We start from the raw sequence: 13332 nt of genomic DNA on the forward strand, positions 1-13332 counted from the left end.
CTACTTGGGAAGCTGAGACAGGAGGATTGCTTGAGCCCAGGAGTTCCAGGCTGTAGTGTGTTATGATTGTGCCTGTGAATAGCCACTCAACTCCAGCCTGGGCAACATAGCGAGACCTCATCTCTAAAGACAGATACAGTCAATGAATGGATGGACAGAATGATGGAACTGTGGTGAATATAGTTTAATAATAGTGTGTGGTACATATCAAAATTGCTAAGAGTAAATTTCAGATGTTCTCACCACAAAATATGATAAATATTTGAGATGACAGATGTTAGTTTTATTTAATTATTCCACATTTTATTCATGAATCATAATGTCACTTTATACCCTATAAATATATATAATTGTAAATTGTTGATTTACAATAAATTTTTTAAAAAATCAATTGCGTACATCACTGATATTCTTAAACCCTTATTTGGAAGCTTCCCATGAATAACTTAAAGTTGCTGTGTTCTCTAGATGTCCCCAGTGTCCTAGACAGCACCAGTTAAGAACAGTGAGTGTTTTTTAATTGGGACTTCTTCCTGACCCTGAATTTTACTTGACTTAGTTTTTCCTCTTTCTCTCTTCTAATTCACAGAGCAGTAAAGAAGCCCTTTCAGAGGTGAACGCCACGGGAGTGGCCATGCTTTTCTCTGCCGGGACATTTCTTTATGTTGCCACAGTACATGTCCTCCCTGAGGTGGGCGGAATAGGGCACAGCCACAAGCCCGATGCCACGGGAGGGAGAGGCCTCAGCCGCCTGGAAGTGGCAGCCCTGGTTCTGGGTTGCCTCATCCCTCTCATCCTGTCAGTAGGACACCAGCATTAAATGTTCAAGGTCCAGCGTTGGTCCAGGGCCGTTTGCCATCCAGTGAGAACAGCCGGCACGTGACAGCTACTCACTTCCTCAGTCTCTTGTCTCACCTTGCTCATCTCTACATGTATTCCTAGAGTCCAGAGGGGAGGTGAGGTTAAAACCTGAGTAATGGAAAAGCTTTTAGAGTAGAAACACATTTACGTTGCAGTTAGCTATAGACATCCCATTGTGTTATCTTTTAAAAGGCCCTTGACATTTTGCGTTTTAATATTTCTCTTAACCCTATTCTCAGGGAAGATGGAATTTAGTTTTAAGGAAAAGAGGAGAACTTCATACTCACAATGAAATAGTGATTATGAAAATACAGTGTTCTGTAATTAAGCTATGTCTCTTTCTTCTTAGTTTAGAGGCTCTGCTACTTTATCCATTGATTTTTAACATGGTTCCCACCATGTAAGACTGGTGCTTTAGCATCTATGCCACATGCGTTGATGGAAGGTCATAGCACCCACTCACTTAGATGCTAAAGGTGATTCTAGTTAATCTGGGATTAGGGTCAGGAAAATGATAGCAAGACACATTGAAAGCTCTCTTTATACTCAAAAGAGATATCCATTGAAAAGGGATGTCTAGAGGGACTTAAACATCTCCTTTGGCACGTGCCTCTCTGAATCCAGCCTGCCATTCCATCAAATGGAGCAGGAGAGGTGGGAGGAGCTTCTAAAGAGGTGACTGGTATTTTGTAGCATTCCTTGTCAGGTTCTCCTTTGCAGAATACCTGTCTCCACATTCCTAGAGAGGAGCCAAGTTCTAGTAGTTTCAGTTCTAGGCTTTCCTTCAAGAACAGTCAGATCACAAAGTGTCTTTGGAAATTAAGGGATATTAAATTTTAAGTGATTTTTGGATGGTTATTGATATCTTTGTAGTAGCCTTTTTTAAAAGACTACCAAAATGTATGGTTGTCCTTTTTTTTTGTTTTTGTTTTTTAATTATTTCTCTTAGCAGATCAGCAATCCCTCTAGGGACCTAAATACTAGGTCAGCTTAGGGGACACTGTGTCTTCTCACATAACCACCTGTAGCAAGATGGATCATAAATGAGAAGTGTTTGCCTATTGATTTAAAGCTTATTGGAATCATGTCTCTTGTCTCTTCGTCTTTTCTTTGCTTTTCTTCTAACTTTTCCCTCTAGCCTCTCCTCGCCACAATTTGCTGCTTACTGCTGGTGTTAATATTTGTGTGAGATGAATTCTTATCAGGACAACCACTTCTCGAACTGTGATAATGAAGATAATAATATCTTTATTCTTTACCCCCCTTCAAAGAAATTACCTTTGTGTCAAATGCCGCTTTGTTGAGCCCTTAAAATACCACCTCCTCTTGTGTAAATTGACACAATCACTAATCTGGTAATTTAAACAATTGAGATAGCAAAAGTGTTTAACAAACTAGGATAATTTTTTTTTCATATTTGCCAAAATTTTTGTAAACCCTGTCTTGTCAAATAAGTGTATAATATTGTATTATTAATTTATTTTTACTTTCTATACCATTTCAAAACACATTACACTAAGGGGGAACCAAGACTAGTTTCTTCAGGGCAGTGGACGTAGTAGTTTGTAAAAACATTTTCTATGACGCATAAGCTAGCATGCCTATGATTTATTTCCTTCATGAATTTGTCACTGGATCAGCAGCTGTGGAAATAAAGCTTGTGAGCCCTCTGCTGGCCACAGTGAGGAAAGTAGCACAAATAGGATACAGTTGTATGTAGTCATTGGCAACAATTGCATACAATTTTACCACCAAGAGAAGGTATAGTATGGAAAGTCCAAATGACTTCCTTGATTGGATGTTAACAGCTGACTGGTGTGAGACTTGAGGTTTCATCTAGTCCTTCAAAACTATATGGTTGCCTAGATTCTCTCTGGAAACTGACTTTGTCAAATAAATAGCAGATTGTAGTGTCTGGTTTGGTTTGGACAGTAGTGCTTTCTATCATATTGTTGTGTGCAATGGTAATTTGTTCTACTGGCCAAAGCCTCTTTCAGCAGTGCCTTGCCATCATGCTTAAAAGTTTGGCTAGTATATCTTGCTGGATGGAGCCTTGAACTCCGGCAAGGATTGAACCATCTGACTTCCAAATTTGCCTTCCCCTCTGGACCTCACTATTAACAAGCAAACCTTTCAGGGCCCTCTTAGCTCTCAGAAGCTATGTATGGGCTTTCCCAGATTTTAAAGCTGCTGCCTCGAGAACTACTCATTTCTCTCCTGGTCAGCAGACAGAAATAGCCATACTAATCTCATAGGGCTCAAATGCATCTTCAGGCAGCAGGGAACCAAGCAGCGTGGCACAGGCCTTCTTGACTGGAGGAAGAGCTTGCGGGCATGGTGGGCAGTATTCCAGGAGAGGCCGTGTCCGTGTTCACTTCTTGGCACATTTCAGTTCCGTTTTCCTCTTGTTTAAAACTGCCTCTTTAGATGTGGATGCCTTAATGCTGTAACACATTTGAAAACATTGGCAATACTTAAGTTGCTGCCATGATTACAGATGGAATTATTGGCTACCAAAGAGATGCAATTGATGATGAGAAGCATGATTCTTCCTTCCATATAACCAAAGTTAATCTTAATTGCAATTTGACTCCGTTTCCTTGGTAGGGATAGACTTTCTTCAGATTCCAAGTGCTCTCTTAAATGGCAAATTAAGTTAAAGAATACTACTGCTCCATTCCCCTCACTTATTCTCCAGTTAATTGCTTGTCAGTTCCATTTCAAGAAAGCAGTGATGTTCCAGGTTTGATTCAGTTTTCCTGTGCACACTGTTGCCAAATTTTTTTTTAGCAGAGATTCTGCACTGGAACGTAGATAGTTGGAAACAGTACTACCTACCTAGAGGTTATGTGTTTTCTCTTTCTCCCCGCTTTCACCTCTTTCTTTCCCAATTCAAAACAGCCAAGTGAGCCCTGTTCTGGTATTTTGAATCATTAGAGAAAAGAAAGGGAGTGGCTGTTTTGAGTTGTCCTTTCTTTGCAGAAAGGAGAAAATGTGATTGTGTTTTTTTTTACCAGCCTACTTCTAAGTGTCACTGCCTGGTTTTTCTCTTTTTCAAGGATTAGAACTAAGAGGACACACCAGCATCGGAGTGTATTAAGCCCCTGAAACACATGGTAGCTAGGGACTGAACACAGGAACCGTATGACAGCAGCACAAACCCCCAAAGGATGTTCCTGCCTTGTGGGCCCCTGAGCCCCTTGGGAGACTGAGAATCATGACCAGATTCATCCAGAACTGCTGCAGTATTAAGTGAAAATCCTCTGTAGTTGTTCTGCAGAGGAACCTTCCTTCCATTAGAAAATTTCTGCTCAATACAGAATGGTCCACATCACCCAAAGTGCACTGTTGGAGATGCTGTGAAATTAAAACCTCTTTGTACCTGAGACATCTAGATTCACCTCAGGAGGCCTGAAGGAAATGTGTAACTTGTGGGAAAGAACTAGACAACCATTTAGGAATTCTCTAGATATACTCAGCCTAACCCAGTGGCTTAACACAAGGAGATTGGCTTTGATCTTTTTTTCTTGTGGCATCTTCCAGCAAGTTAGAAGTCTCATGGGATAAGACTGCAGTTCCCCTGGTTCAATAGCTGGAACAGTGATTTTAAATGTCCCTTTTTCTGGATCCCTTGTAAACATGAAATCATTCCATGGATGGCTGCCTTATAATTTTGTCTCTTTCCACTTTAATTGTGAATGGTTAAAAAAATGCTGTTTTCTGATATTAAATTTTTATTAGTGCATACCTTAATCTGAGTGGCTCATTACTTATCCTTTTGGCAGTTTGTTTGATGACCAGAATTGACCTGTATTTGAACATCAGAAAAGAGAATGAAAAGTTGTGATGGATGGTAGAAAGATGTACCTACCACAGGCACATCCTTTAGGGAAGGGAGGGAGAAAGGAGAGAGGGGAAATTAAGGACTTGATAGACCAATCTGCCCTGAAAGACACAAATGCATTGATAATTGTTTTTGCCTTGCTGTTGTTAGCAAATATTATTTATGAAGGTAGCTCTCTCTACTCTCAGAAAAGAGAAAGAGGCAACAGATCCAAACCACAGTGGATTCATTTCAGAGGGCAGAGTTGTTATATGAGTAGATAGATGCTATGAACAACTGACCCTGGAAATTAAAGAGATTTGACTAGAAGCGTGACTTGTGAATTTGATAAATGTTTTTCTCCCTCTGTGGACTTATGGTTAGTCATTAGATTTCATTAAATACTACTGGCCCACTTTGTGCTGGTTTTCTATATGTATAGTTACATGTATAGCTAGTTACAAAGATTGTGCTCAGGGCAGGCATGGTGGCTCACGCTTGTAATCCCAGCACTTTGGGAGGCCGAAGTGGGTAGATCACCTGAGGTCAGGAGTTCGAGACCACCCTGGCCAACATGGTGAAACCCCATCTCTACTGAAAATAGAAAAATTAGCCAGGTGTGGTAGGGGGGTAACTGTAAATCCCAGCTACTCGGGAGGCTTCCCTGAGATCAAAACACACACACACACCTGGGCTTAGCCAAAATAGCTACCAATCCTTTTCTGTTTGGTGTCATTTTTATTTTATTTTTTCCTGCTCACATGATCTGTTTTTTGTTTGTTTGTTTTTTGAGACAGAGTCTTGCTCTGTAGCCCAGGCTGGAGTGCAGTGGTGTGATCTCGGCTCACTGCAAGCTCCACCTCCCAGGTTCACGCCATTCTTCTGCCTCAGCCTCCCGAGTAGCTAGGACTACAGGTGCCCACCACCATGCCCAGCTAATTTTTTGTATTTTTAGTAGAGACGGGGTTTCATTGTGTTAGCCAGGATGATCTTGATCTCCTGACCTCATGATCCGCCCTCCTCAGCCTCCCAAAGTGCTGGGATTACAGGCGAGAGCCACCACGCCCGGCCTGATCTGTTTTTTAATCTAGGTGCTGGTTACAGGGTTATAGAGGTGAAAAAGCGGTACACATGATTTGTGCTTTTTACCTTATGTCATAGCTCAATAAAAAGTCTTTAAAAGTCAGTGTCACCAGGTGTGATGGTTCATGTCTGTAATCTCAGCCACTTTGAGTGGCTGAGGTGGGAGGATTGCTTGAGCCCAGGAGTTTGAGACCAGCTTGGGCAACACAGTGAGACCCCCATCTCTACAAAAAATTTTTTTTAAAAAATTAGCTGGGGCCAGGCACGGTGGCTCACGCCTGTAATCCCAGCACTTTGGGAGGCCGAGGTGGGTGGGTCGCGAGGTCAGGAGATTGAGACCATCCTGGCTAATATGGTGAAACCCCGTCTCTACTAAAAATACAAAAAATTAGCCGGGCGTGGTGGCGGGCGCCTGTAGTCCCAGCTGCTCGGGAGGCTGAGGCAGGAGAATGGCGTGAACCCGGGAGGCAGAGTTTGCAGTGAACCGAGATCACGCCGCTGCACTCCAGCCTGGGTGACAGAGCGAGACTGTCTCAAAAAAAAAAAAAAAGCTGGATGTAGTGACATGCACCTGTGGTCCCAGCTACTTGGGAAGCTGAGGTGGGAGGATTGCTTGACCCCAGGAGGTCAAGGCTGCAGTGAACTGTGATCACGCCGTTTCACTCCAGCCTGGGCAACAGAGCAAGACTCTGTCTCAAAAAATTCACTTAAAAAAAAGAAAGAATTCTGTTCTAAATTAAGAGAGTCTGAAGAGATGAAATAATCAAATCCAGTGATTAACCTGGATTGGAGGTTCCTTTTTGGTTGAACCAGATCAGAAATTTGAAAGTTCAAAAAACATGTTGGGGATGACAGCTGCACAATTCTGTGAACCTACCAAAAGCTATTGAATTGTACACTTAAAAAATGGGAACTCAACATTAAGGGCACATTCCTCCACAAAACTGCCCTCCAGACACCAGCAGCAAGTTCAGGAATTACCAGGCAATCCTTACTTCTGACTAGCTGGCTGCAAATTTGGAGTTTCCCACAGCCACTCTCTGGTCAGTAATTTGCTAAAACAACTCACAGAACTCCAGAAAAAACTATGTTATGATTGCAGTTCTATTATAGCAAAAAGGACAGACCAGAAACAGAAGAAGAGGTGCCTGGGGCAAAGTCTGAGAGAGTCCCAAATGTGAAGCTTCCCTCATTCTCAGGGACACATTGCCCTCCCAGCATTGAAGCATGAAAATACTCTGACCAGGGACGTTCTCCTGAGTTTTGGTATCCGGAGTTTTTATTGAGGCTTCGTTATTTAGGTATGATTGAATCATTGGCTATGTGGTTGAACTCAATCTCTAGCCCCCTTTTCCTTCCTGGAGGTTGGACTGGTATCACATGACTCAAAGCCCCAACTCTAACTACATGGTTGGCTTTTCCGGGTGGCCAGCTCCCAGCCTGAGTCATCTTGCAAACATAAACTATCCAGGGGTCTTCCGTGAGTCACTGTGTTAGCAGAAACTATCAAGTGGGATCCCAGGGGTCCACCATGAATAATGAATACTCCTATCACTCAGGAAATTCCAAAGAATTAGAGGTTACTTCCCAGAAACCAAAGACAAAGGCCGCCTAATTCTTTGCTACACAGATGGTCAGAGCTGGACACTTAAAGGTGAAACCTGGCCAGGTGTGGTGGCTCATGCCTGTAATCCCAGTACTTTGGGAGGCCGAGGTGGGTGGATCACTTGAGGCCAGGAGTTCAAGACCAGCTTGGCCAACATGGCAAAACTCTGTCTCTACTAAAAATACAAAAATTAGCCAGGCGTGGTGGTGCATACCTGTAATCCCAGCTACTCGGGTGGCTGAGGCATGAGAATTGCTTGAGCCCAGGAGGCAGAGGTTGCAGTGAGCTGAGATCCCACCACTGCCCTCTAGCCTGGGCAACAGAACAAGACTCTGTCTGGAAAAAAAAAAAAAAAAAAAAAAGTGAAACCTGAACCAAGACTTGAAAGAAGTGAGTACCTGAGCCAAGCAGATACCTGGGAGGAGAATATCCCAGGCACAGCAAATAGCTAGAGCGCAGATCCTAACATTAGAGCTTACTTGGCTTGTTCAAGAAGAAGCAAAAAGACAAGTGCAGCTGGAATAGAGTGAGGAAAGAATAGTTGAAAAGGAAGGGCCGGGAGCAGTGGCTCACGCCTGGAATCCCAGCGCTTTGGGAGGCCGAGGTGGGTGGATCACGAGGTCAGGAGATCAAGACCATCCTGGCTAACACGGTGAAACCCCGTCTCTACTAAAAATACAAAAAATTAGCCGGGCGTGGTGGCGGGCACCTGTAGTCCCAGCTACTTGGGAGGCTGAGGCAGGAGAATGCTGTGAACCCGGGAGGCGGAGCTTGCAGTGAGCCAAGATCACGCTACTGCACTCCAGCCTGGGCGACAGAGCAAGACTCTGTCTCAAAAAAAAAAAAAAAAAAAAAAAGACACGTGGAGGGCCTAATTAAACTGACAAAGTCTCAATGCAAGCACTGACACAGAGATAGTGGAATGAAAGAGCCCAGCAGTAAGAAGCAGAATATTTAAGAATCTAAAATATGGCTAAAGATGACTTAAGGAAAAAAGAAAAAGCCACAGCATAGAAAAACACAATGGTAAATGTTGGGAAATTTTAAGAAAAGCAATCAGATTAAATGCTAGGTTTATACCGTATATGCAGTAAATGGTAGCTGGACAAAATAGTGAAATGTTAAAAGAAAAAAATGGATAAAATGGAAGCCAGTGTAAAGTGATACTACATTTCTAAAGAGCATACCAAGAGTTTGAATATATTTAAGCTTTTTATCCCAGGCCTTCCACCTTTGGAATTTATTATAAGCAGTTACAAAAATATATATTCGCCTAGAAATGTTTATGGGAAATGTATTTTTAATAGCATAAAATTGGAATTAGCCTAAATATGCAATAATATATCTCATTGAGATTATGCCAGCAGAGGAAAAAATGGGATGATGTAATCTTATGTGACTGAAAGCTGGAACAAAATTTTGTTTATAGTTAGAAATATTTACCTGTGTTAATATAGTCTAGTAAAAATACATAAATTGAGTGACAAGGACTTTCAGTTATGAGTAACCTATTTTCTTGTTACTAAATGGCACATGTTTGTGATTATGCCGCTTTGTAATTTTTTTCTTTTTTTTTTTTAGAGACAGGGTCGCCCAGGCTGGGGTGCAGTGGTAGGATCACAGCTCACTGTAACCTCCAACTCCTGGGCTCAAGCAACCCTCCCCCACCTCAGCCTCAGCCTGTAGTTAGGACTACAGGCACACACCACCACACTCAGCTAATTTTTTTAATTTTATTTTTCGTATGCAGAGATGAGGTCTTGCTATGTTGCCTGGGCTAGTCTCGAACCCCTTGGCTCAAGAAGTTCTGCTCTGGCCTCCAAAAGTGTGGGGATTACAGGCATGAGCCATGCTGCCACGTCCCATATTTTTTAGTAATAAAATTTTTTCATATCTCAGAGACGGAAATCTTTCTACTTAAGCCCTCATAAAACTGAGTTCATCTCACTCTGCTGAAACTTAAGATTCCTGTTTCCAACTCAAAAGGTCTTTTCTAGGTTGTCATTCTCCTCTAACTTTCTGGCCCCTGGACATTGTTAATTACCCTCTTTGAGAGCAAGGCAGTCACTCCTCAGGGAAAGCAGAATGTCCCATGCAAAGCCTCCTCCTAACATGATTCTATCCCCCAGCACCAAAATATCACTTCACTTCCTATCATCCAGGGCTGTTTCTTATATACCAACATATTACTCATAAATGAGAGAAATACAAACTCCTCCAGGAGGAAATAAGAGACTTGGTTTAAGGGTTCAGACCCTGCCCCTTAGTCATTAACAGCAATCACTGCATAGCCAGAAATGTAGGTGGGATAGTCAATCTGGTGAAAGGGGAAGATAAGGCCCCGTGTGGTGGCTCATGTCTGTAATCCCAGCATTTTGGGAGGCTGAGGCAAGAAGACCACTTGAGGCTAGGAGGTGGAGACCTGCCTGGGCAAATAGCGAGACCCTGTCTCTGTGAATAAATAAATAAAGCCAGGCATGGTGGCACGTGCCTATAGTCCCAGCTACTCAGGAGGCTGAGTTGGGAAGATGGCTTCAGCCCAGGAGGCAGAGTTTGCAGTAAGCTGAGATTCTGCCACTGCACTCCAGCCTGGGTGATAGAGCCAGACTCTGTCTCAAAAAAAGGTGGGGATTGGGGGGAGATGGAGTTTCAGGTGAGGGTCAGTAGAGCTGCTTATTATCAGCCCTCAAATCTCAACTATTTGTGAACAGGAGGCACCTCAGAAGCTCCTTGGAATTTCACCACTAATAAATCATTTCTGAACAGGAGTTACATCTTCAACCATGGTGGAACGATGTCTATCCAGTGAGCCAAATTCCTGTAGTTCTCCAATACCTCATCTTGTTACACAGCCTTCTGTGCTGGTTTCGATCAACCCCACTCCTTAGAGAAATAAAGGCCACATTCTTGAATGTCAGTAGGCCAAGAAATAAACACAGTTATTCATGAAGAGGTCAGGCATTCACATGTTTTGGGAGGACTTGTGGAGTTAGTTAAGACAAGGGAGGTAGTTCATGGATAGGACCATGTTTTTATCCAGTGTTCAGAGCCGTGAGTTAAACAATAACAGATTAGTTAAATTATGGAAAAGCAATACAATGGAATACTATGAGATCAAAAATGTAATTACAAATATGTTCATGATTAATTTCAGGTATGAAAAGCAGTTTACCAGACTGCATGTGGCAGATACTCCTTTTGAAAATTGTAATATAAGGATAGTGAAAAAGAAGGGCAGAGATAAATGAATACAACTAGTTCAGAAAATTATACCCTCAAATTTCAACTGTAATTATCTCTGGATTGTGGAATTGTGAGTAATGTTTGATTTATTCTTTTAATTATAAGTGCTTTCACATTTGTCGACAATCACCATATATTTCCTTTCTTTCTTTCTTTCTTTCTTTCTTTCTTTCTTTCTTTCTTTCTTTCTTTCTTTCTTTCCTTCCTTCCTTCCTTCCTTCTTTCTTTCTTTCTTTTCTTTCTGGGTCTTGCTTTGTCACCCATGCTGGAGGGGCAGTGGTGCAATCATAAGCCCATAGCTCACTGCAGCCTCAAACTCCTGAGCTCAATTGATCCTCCCACCTCATCCTCCTGAGCAGCCAGGACTACAGGTGCATGTCACCATGCCTCGCTAAGTTTTTAATTTTTTGTAGAGATGGAGTCTCGCTATGTTGACCAGGTTGGTCTCAAACTCCTGATCTCACGCCATCCTCCTGCCTTGGCTTCCCAAAGTGCTGGGATTACAGGCATGAGCCATTGTGCCCCACCCGGCAATCACCATTTATTTCTATAGAATTAGGGAGTTTTTTAAAAATCATTTGTTAAATGGAATTTTTCAACTTAGGAAGACAAATTTTATTTTACATTCAAAATGTGCATATTTGCATTCAAAACACATAGAAGTGAAATGGCCATTTCATCATTTTCTGGATTTCTCTTTGGCAGATCAAGGATTCTGAGGAAGTAGAGATGGTATGGAAGAAAGATACCCTGAGAGAAGGCTGGCTTTGCACCAGCTCAGTCCTCTTCCCTCCTTTCTTGCATAAGCAAACACTCACACATGTACACACACACAGAGAGAGAGGAGGATGTTAGAGGGAAACTAGAGCCACTCACCCCTTCCCAGGATCAGAGAACACAGAAAAGATCATTATTTTTGGCAGCTACTTTCTGTTCTTGAACTCACAACACTGTCCTGACTATGAATAAGGTCAGGTTGGATACATTTACAACTGTCTCCTTGAACTATAGGCTCACAAGCTTAAAATTCAACCATTCTTTCTTAAGTTGTTTCTCTCTCTCTTTTTTTTAAGAGACAGGGTCTCTCTCGCTCTATTGCCCAGGCTGGAGTGAAGTGGCAAGATCATAGCTCACTGCCGCCTCGAACTCTTGGGCTCCAGTGATCCTCCTGCCTGAGACTTCTGAGTAGCTGGGACCACAGGTGCACGCCAGCATGCCTGGATAATTTTTTAATTTTTTTGTGTAGATGGGGGTCTCACTCTTTTGCCTAGGCAACATAGAATTATTGGCCTCAAGCAATCCTCCCGCCTCACCCTCCCAAAGCACGGAGACAACTGGTGTGAACCACTACTCCCAGACTTATGTTGTCTCTTTTTTGTTTTTTTTTTTTGAGACGGAGTCTCACTCTGTTGCACAGGCTGGAGCGCAGTGGCATGATCTCGGCTCACTGCAACCTCCGCCTCCCAGGTTCAGGCATCCTCCTGCCTCAGCCTCTACTAGTAGCTGGGATTACAGGCACCCACCTCCATGCCTGGCTAATTTTTGTATTTTTAGTAGAGATGGGGTTTCATCTTGTTGGCCAGGCTGATCTCGAACTCCTGACCTCAGGTGATCCACCCACCTAGGCCTCCCAAAGTGCTGGGATTACAGGTGTGAGCCACCGCGCCCTGCCAAGTTGTCTCTTAATATCAGTAATCAGTAACTAAGGTCTGAGGTTTGCTTTAATTACAGTTTTTCATTTGATCCTCAGCACCAAGCTGCAAGCCCAGCATTAACATTCTTTTTTTTATGAACAAAGAAAACTAAGACAGGCTTTAAGAAACTAGTAAATGGCCGGGCACAGTGGCTCATGCCTGTAATCTCAGCATTTTGGGAGGCCAAGGTAGGCAGATCACTTGAGGTCAGGAGTTCAAGACCAACCTGGGCAACATGGTGAAACCCCATCTCTACTAAAACTACAAAAATTAGCCAGGCGTAGTGGTGCACACTTGCAGTCCCAGCTACTCGGGAGACTGAGGCATGAGAATTGCTTGAACCCGGGAGGCAGAGGTTGTGGTGAGCTGAGATTGTGCCACTGCACTCCAGCCTGGGTGACAGAGCTCAAAAAAAAAAAAAAAAAAAAAAAAAAAACTAGTAAATGGCTGAGTTGGTATTTGAATTCACATCTGTCTGACTCTAAAGTGTGTGCAATTCCACCACATCACTGTGTCTACAAGGGAAATGCTGCCTCTGCCCTCTCCTGAAGAATATATAAAGAAAGAGGCAATGTGGTGTATTTCCTGGAAAAAGCATCTTGGAAGAAAGAAAGCATTAACTTCTTGCCCATGATCATCCTTATCAGAAGCAGCAGTAGTGGCATTATTTTACATTTAGTCCTCCCCAGTAACTCAATGAACTGTGTGCTATAATTCTCTTTCTTCTTTCTTGTCTTTCTTTTTTTTTTCTTTGAGACAGAGTCTCGCTCTGTCACCCAGGCTGGAGTGCAGTGGTGCGATCTCGGCTCACTGCAAGCTCCGCCTCCCAGGTTCACGCCATTCTCCTGCCTCAGCCTCCCGAGTAGCTGGGACTACAGGCGCCCACCACCATGCCTGGCTAATTTTTTGTATTTTTAGTAGAGACGGGGTTTCACCGTTTTAGCCAGGATGGTCTCGATCTCCTGACCTTGTGATCTGCCTGCCTCGGCCTCCCAAAGTGCTGGGATTACAGGCGTGAGCCA

At 42.9% G+C, this 13332-nt stretch overlaps 1 protein-coding gene across 5 annotated transcripts in view; it reads left to right on the top strand.

Moving 5' to 3' along the window:
* SLC39A9 (solute carrier family 39 member 9) overlaps positions 1–4606 on the top strand; it is a 66123-nt gene extending 61517 nt beyond the window's left edge. For 3 of the 5 annotated variants that reach the window (XM_003824096.5, XM_008977812.5, XM_063596268.1), the window contains one exon: positions 590–4606. In XM_003824096.5, the coding sequence (XP_003824144.1) occupies positions 590–820 (231 nt within the window). In that variant the 3' untranslated portion in view covers positions 821–4606. The remainder of the gene's footprint in view (positions 1–589) is intronic. The other 2 variants (XR_612789.5, XR_008620906.2) reach the window with 1 other exon arrangement.
* Positions 4607–13332: the final 8726 nt, after the last annotated feature.

This window comes from Pan paniscus, chromosome 15 (genome assembly GCF_029289425.2).
Source record: "Pan paniscus chromosome 15, NHGRI_mPanPan1-v2.0_pri, whole genome shotgun sequence".
Classification (NCBI taxonomy): domain Eukaryota; kingdom Metazoa; phylum Chordata; class Mammalia; order Primates; family Hominidae; genus Pan; species Pan paniscus.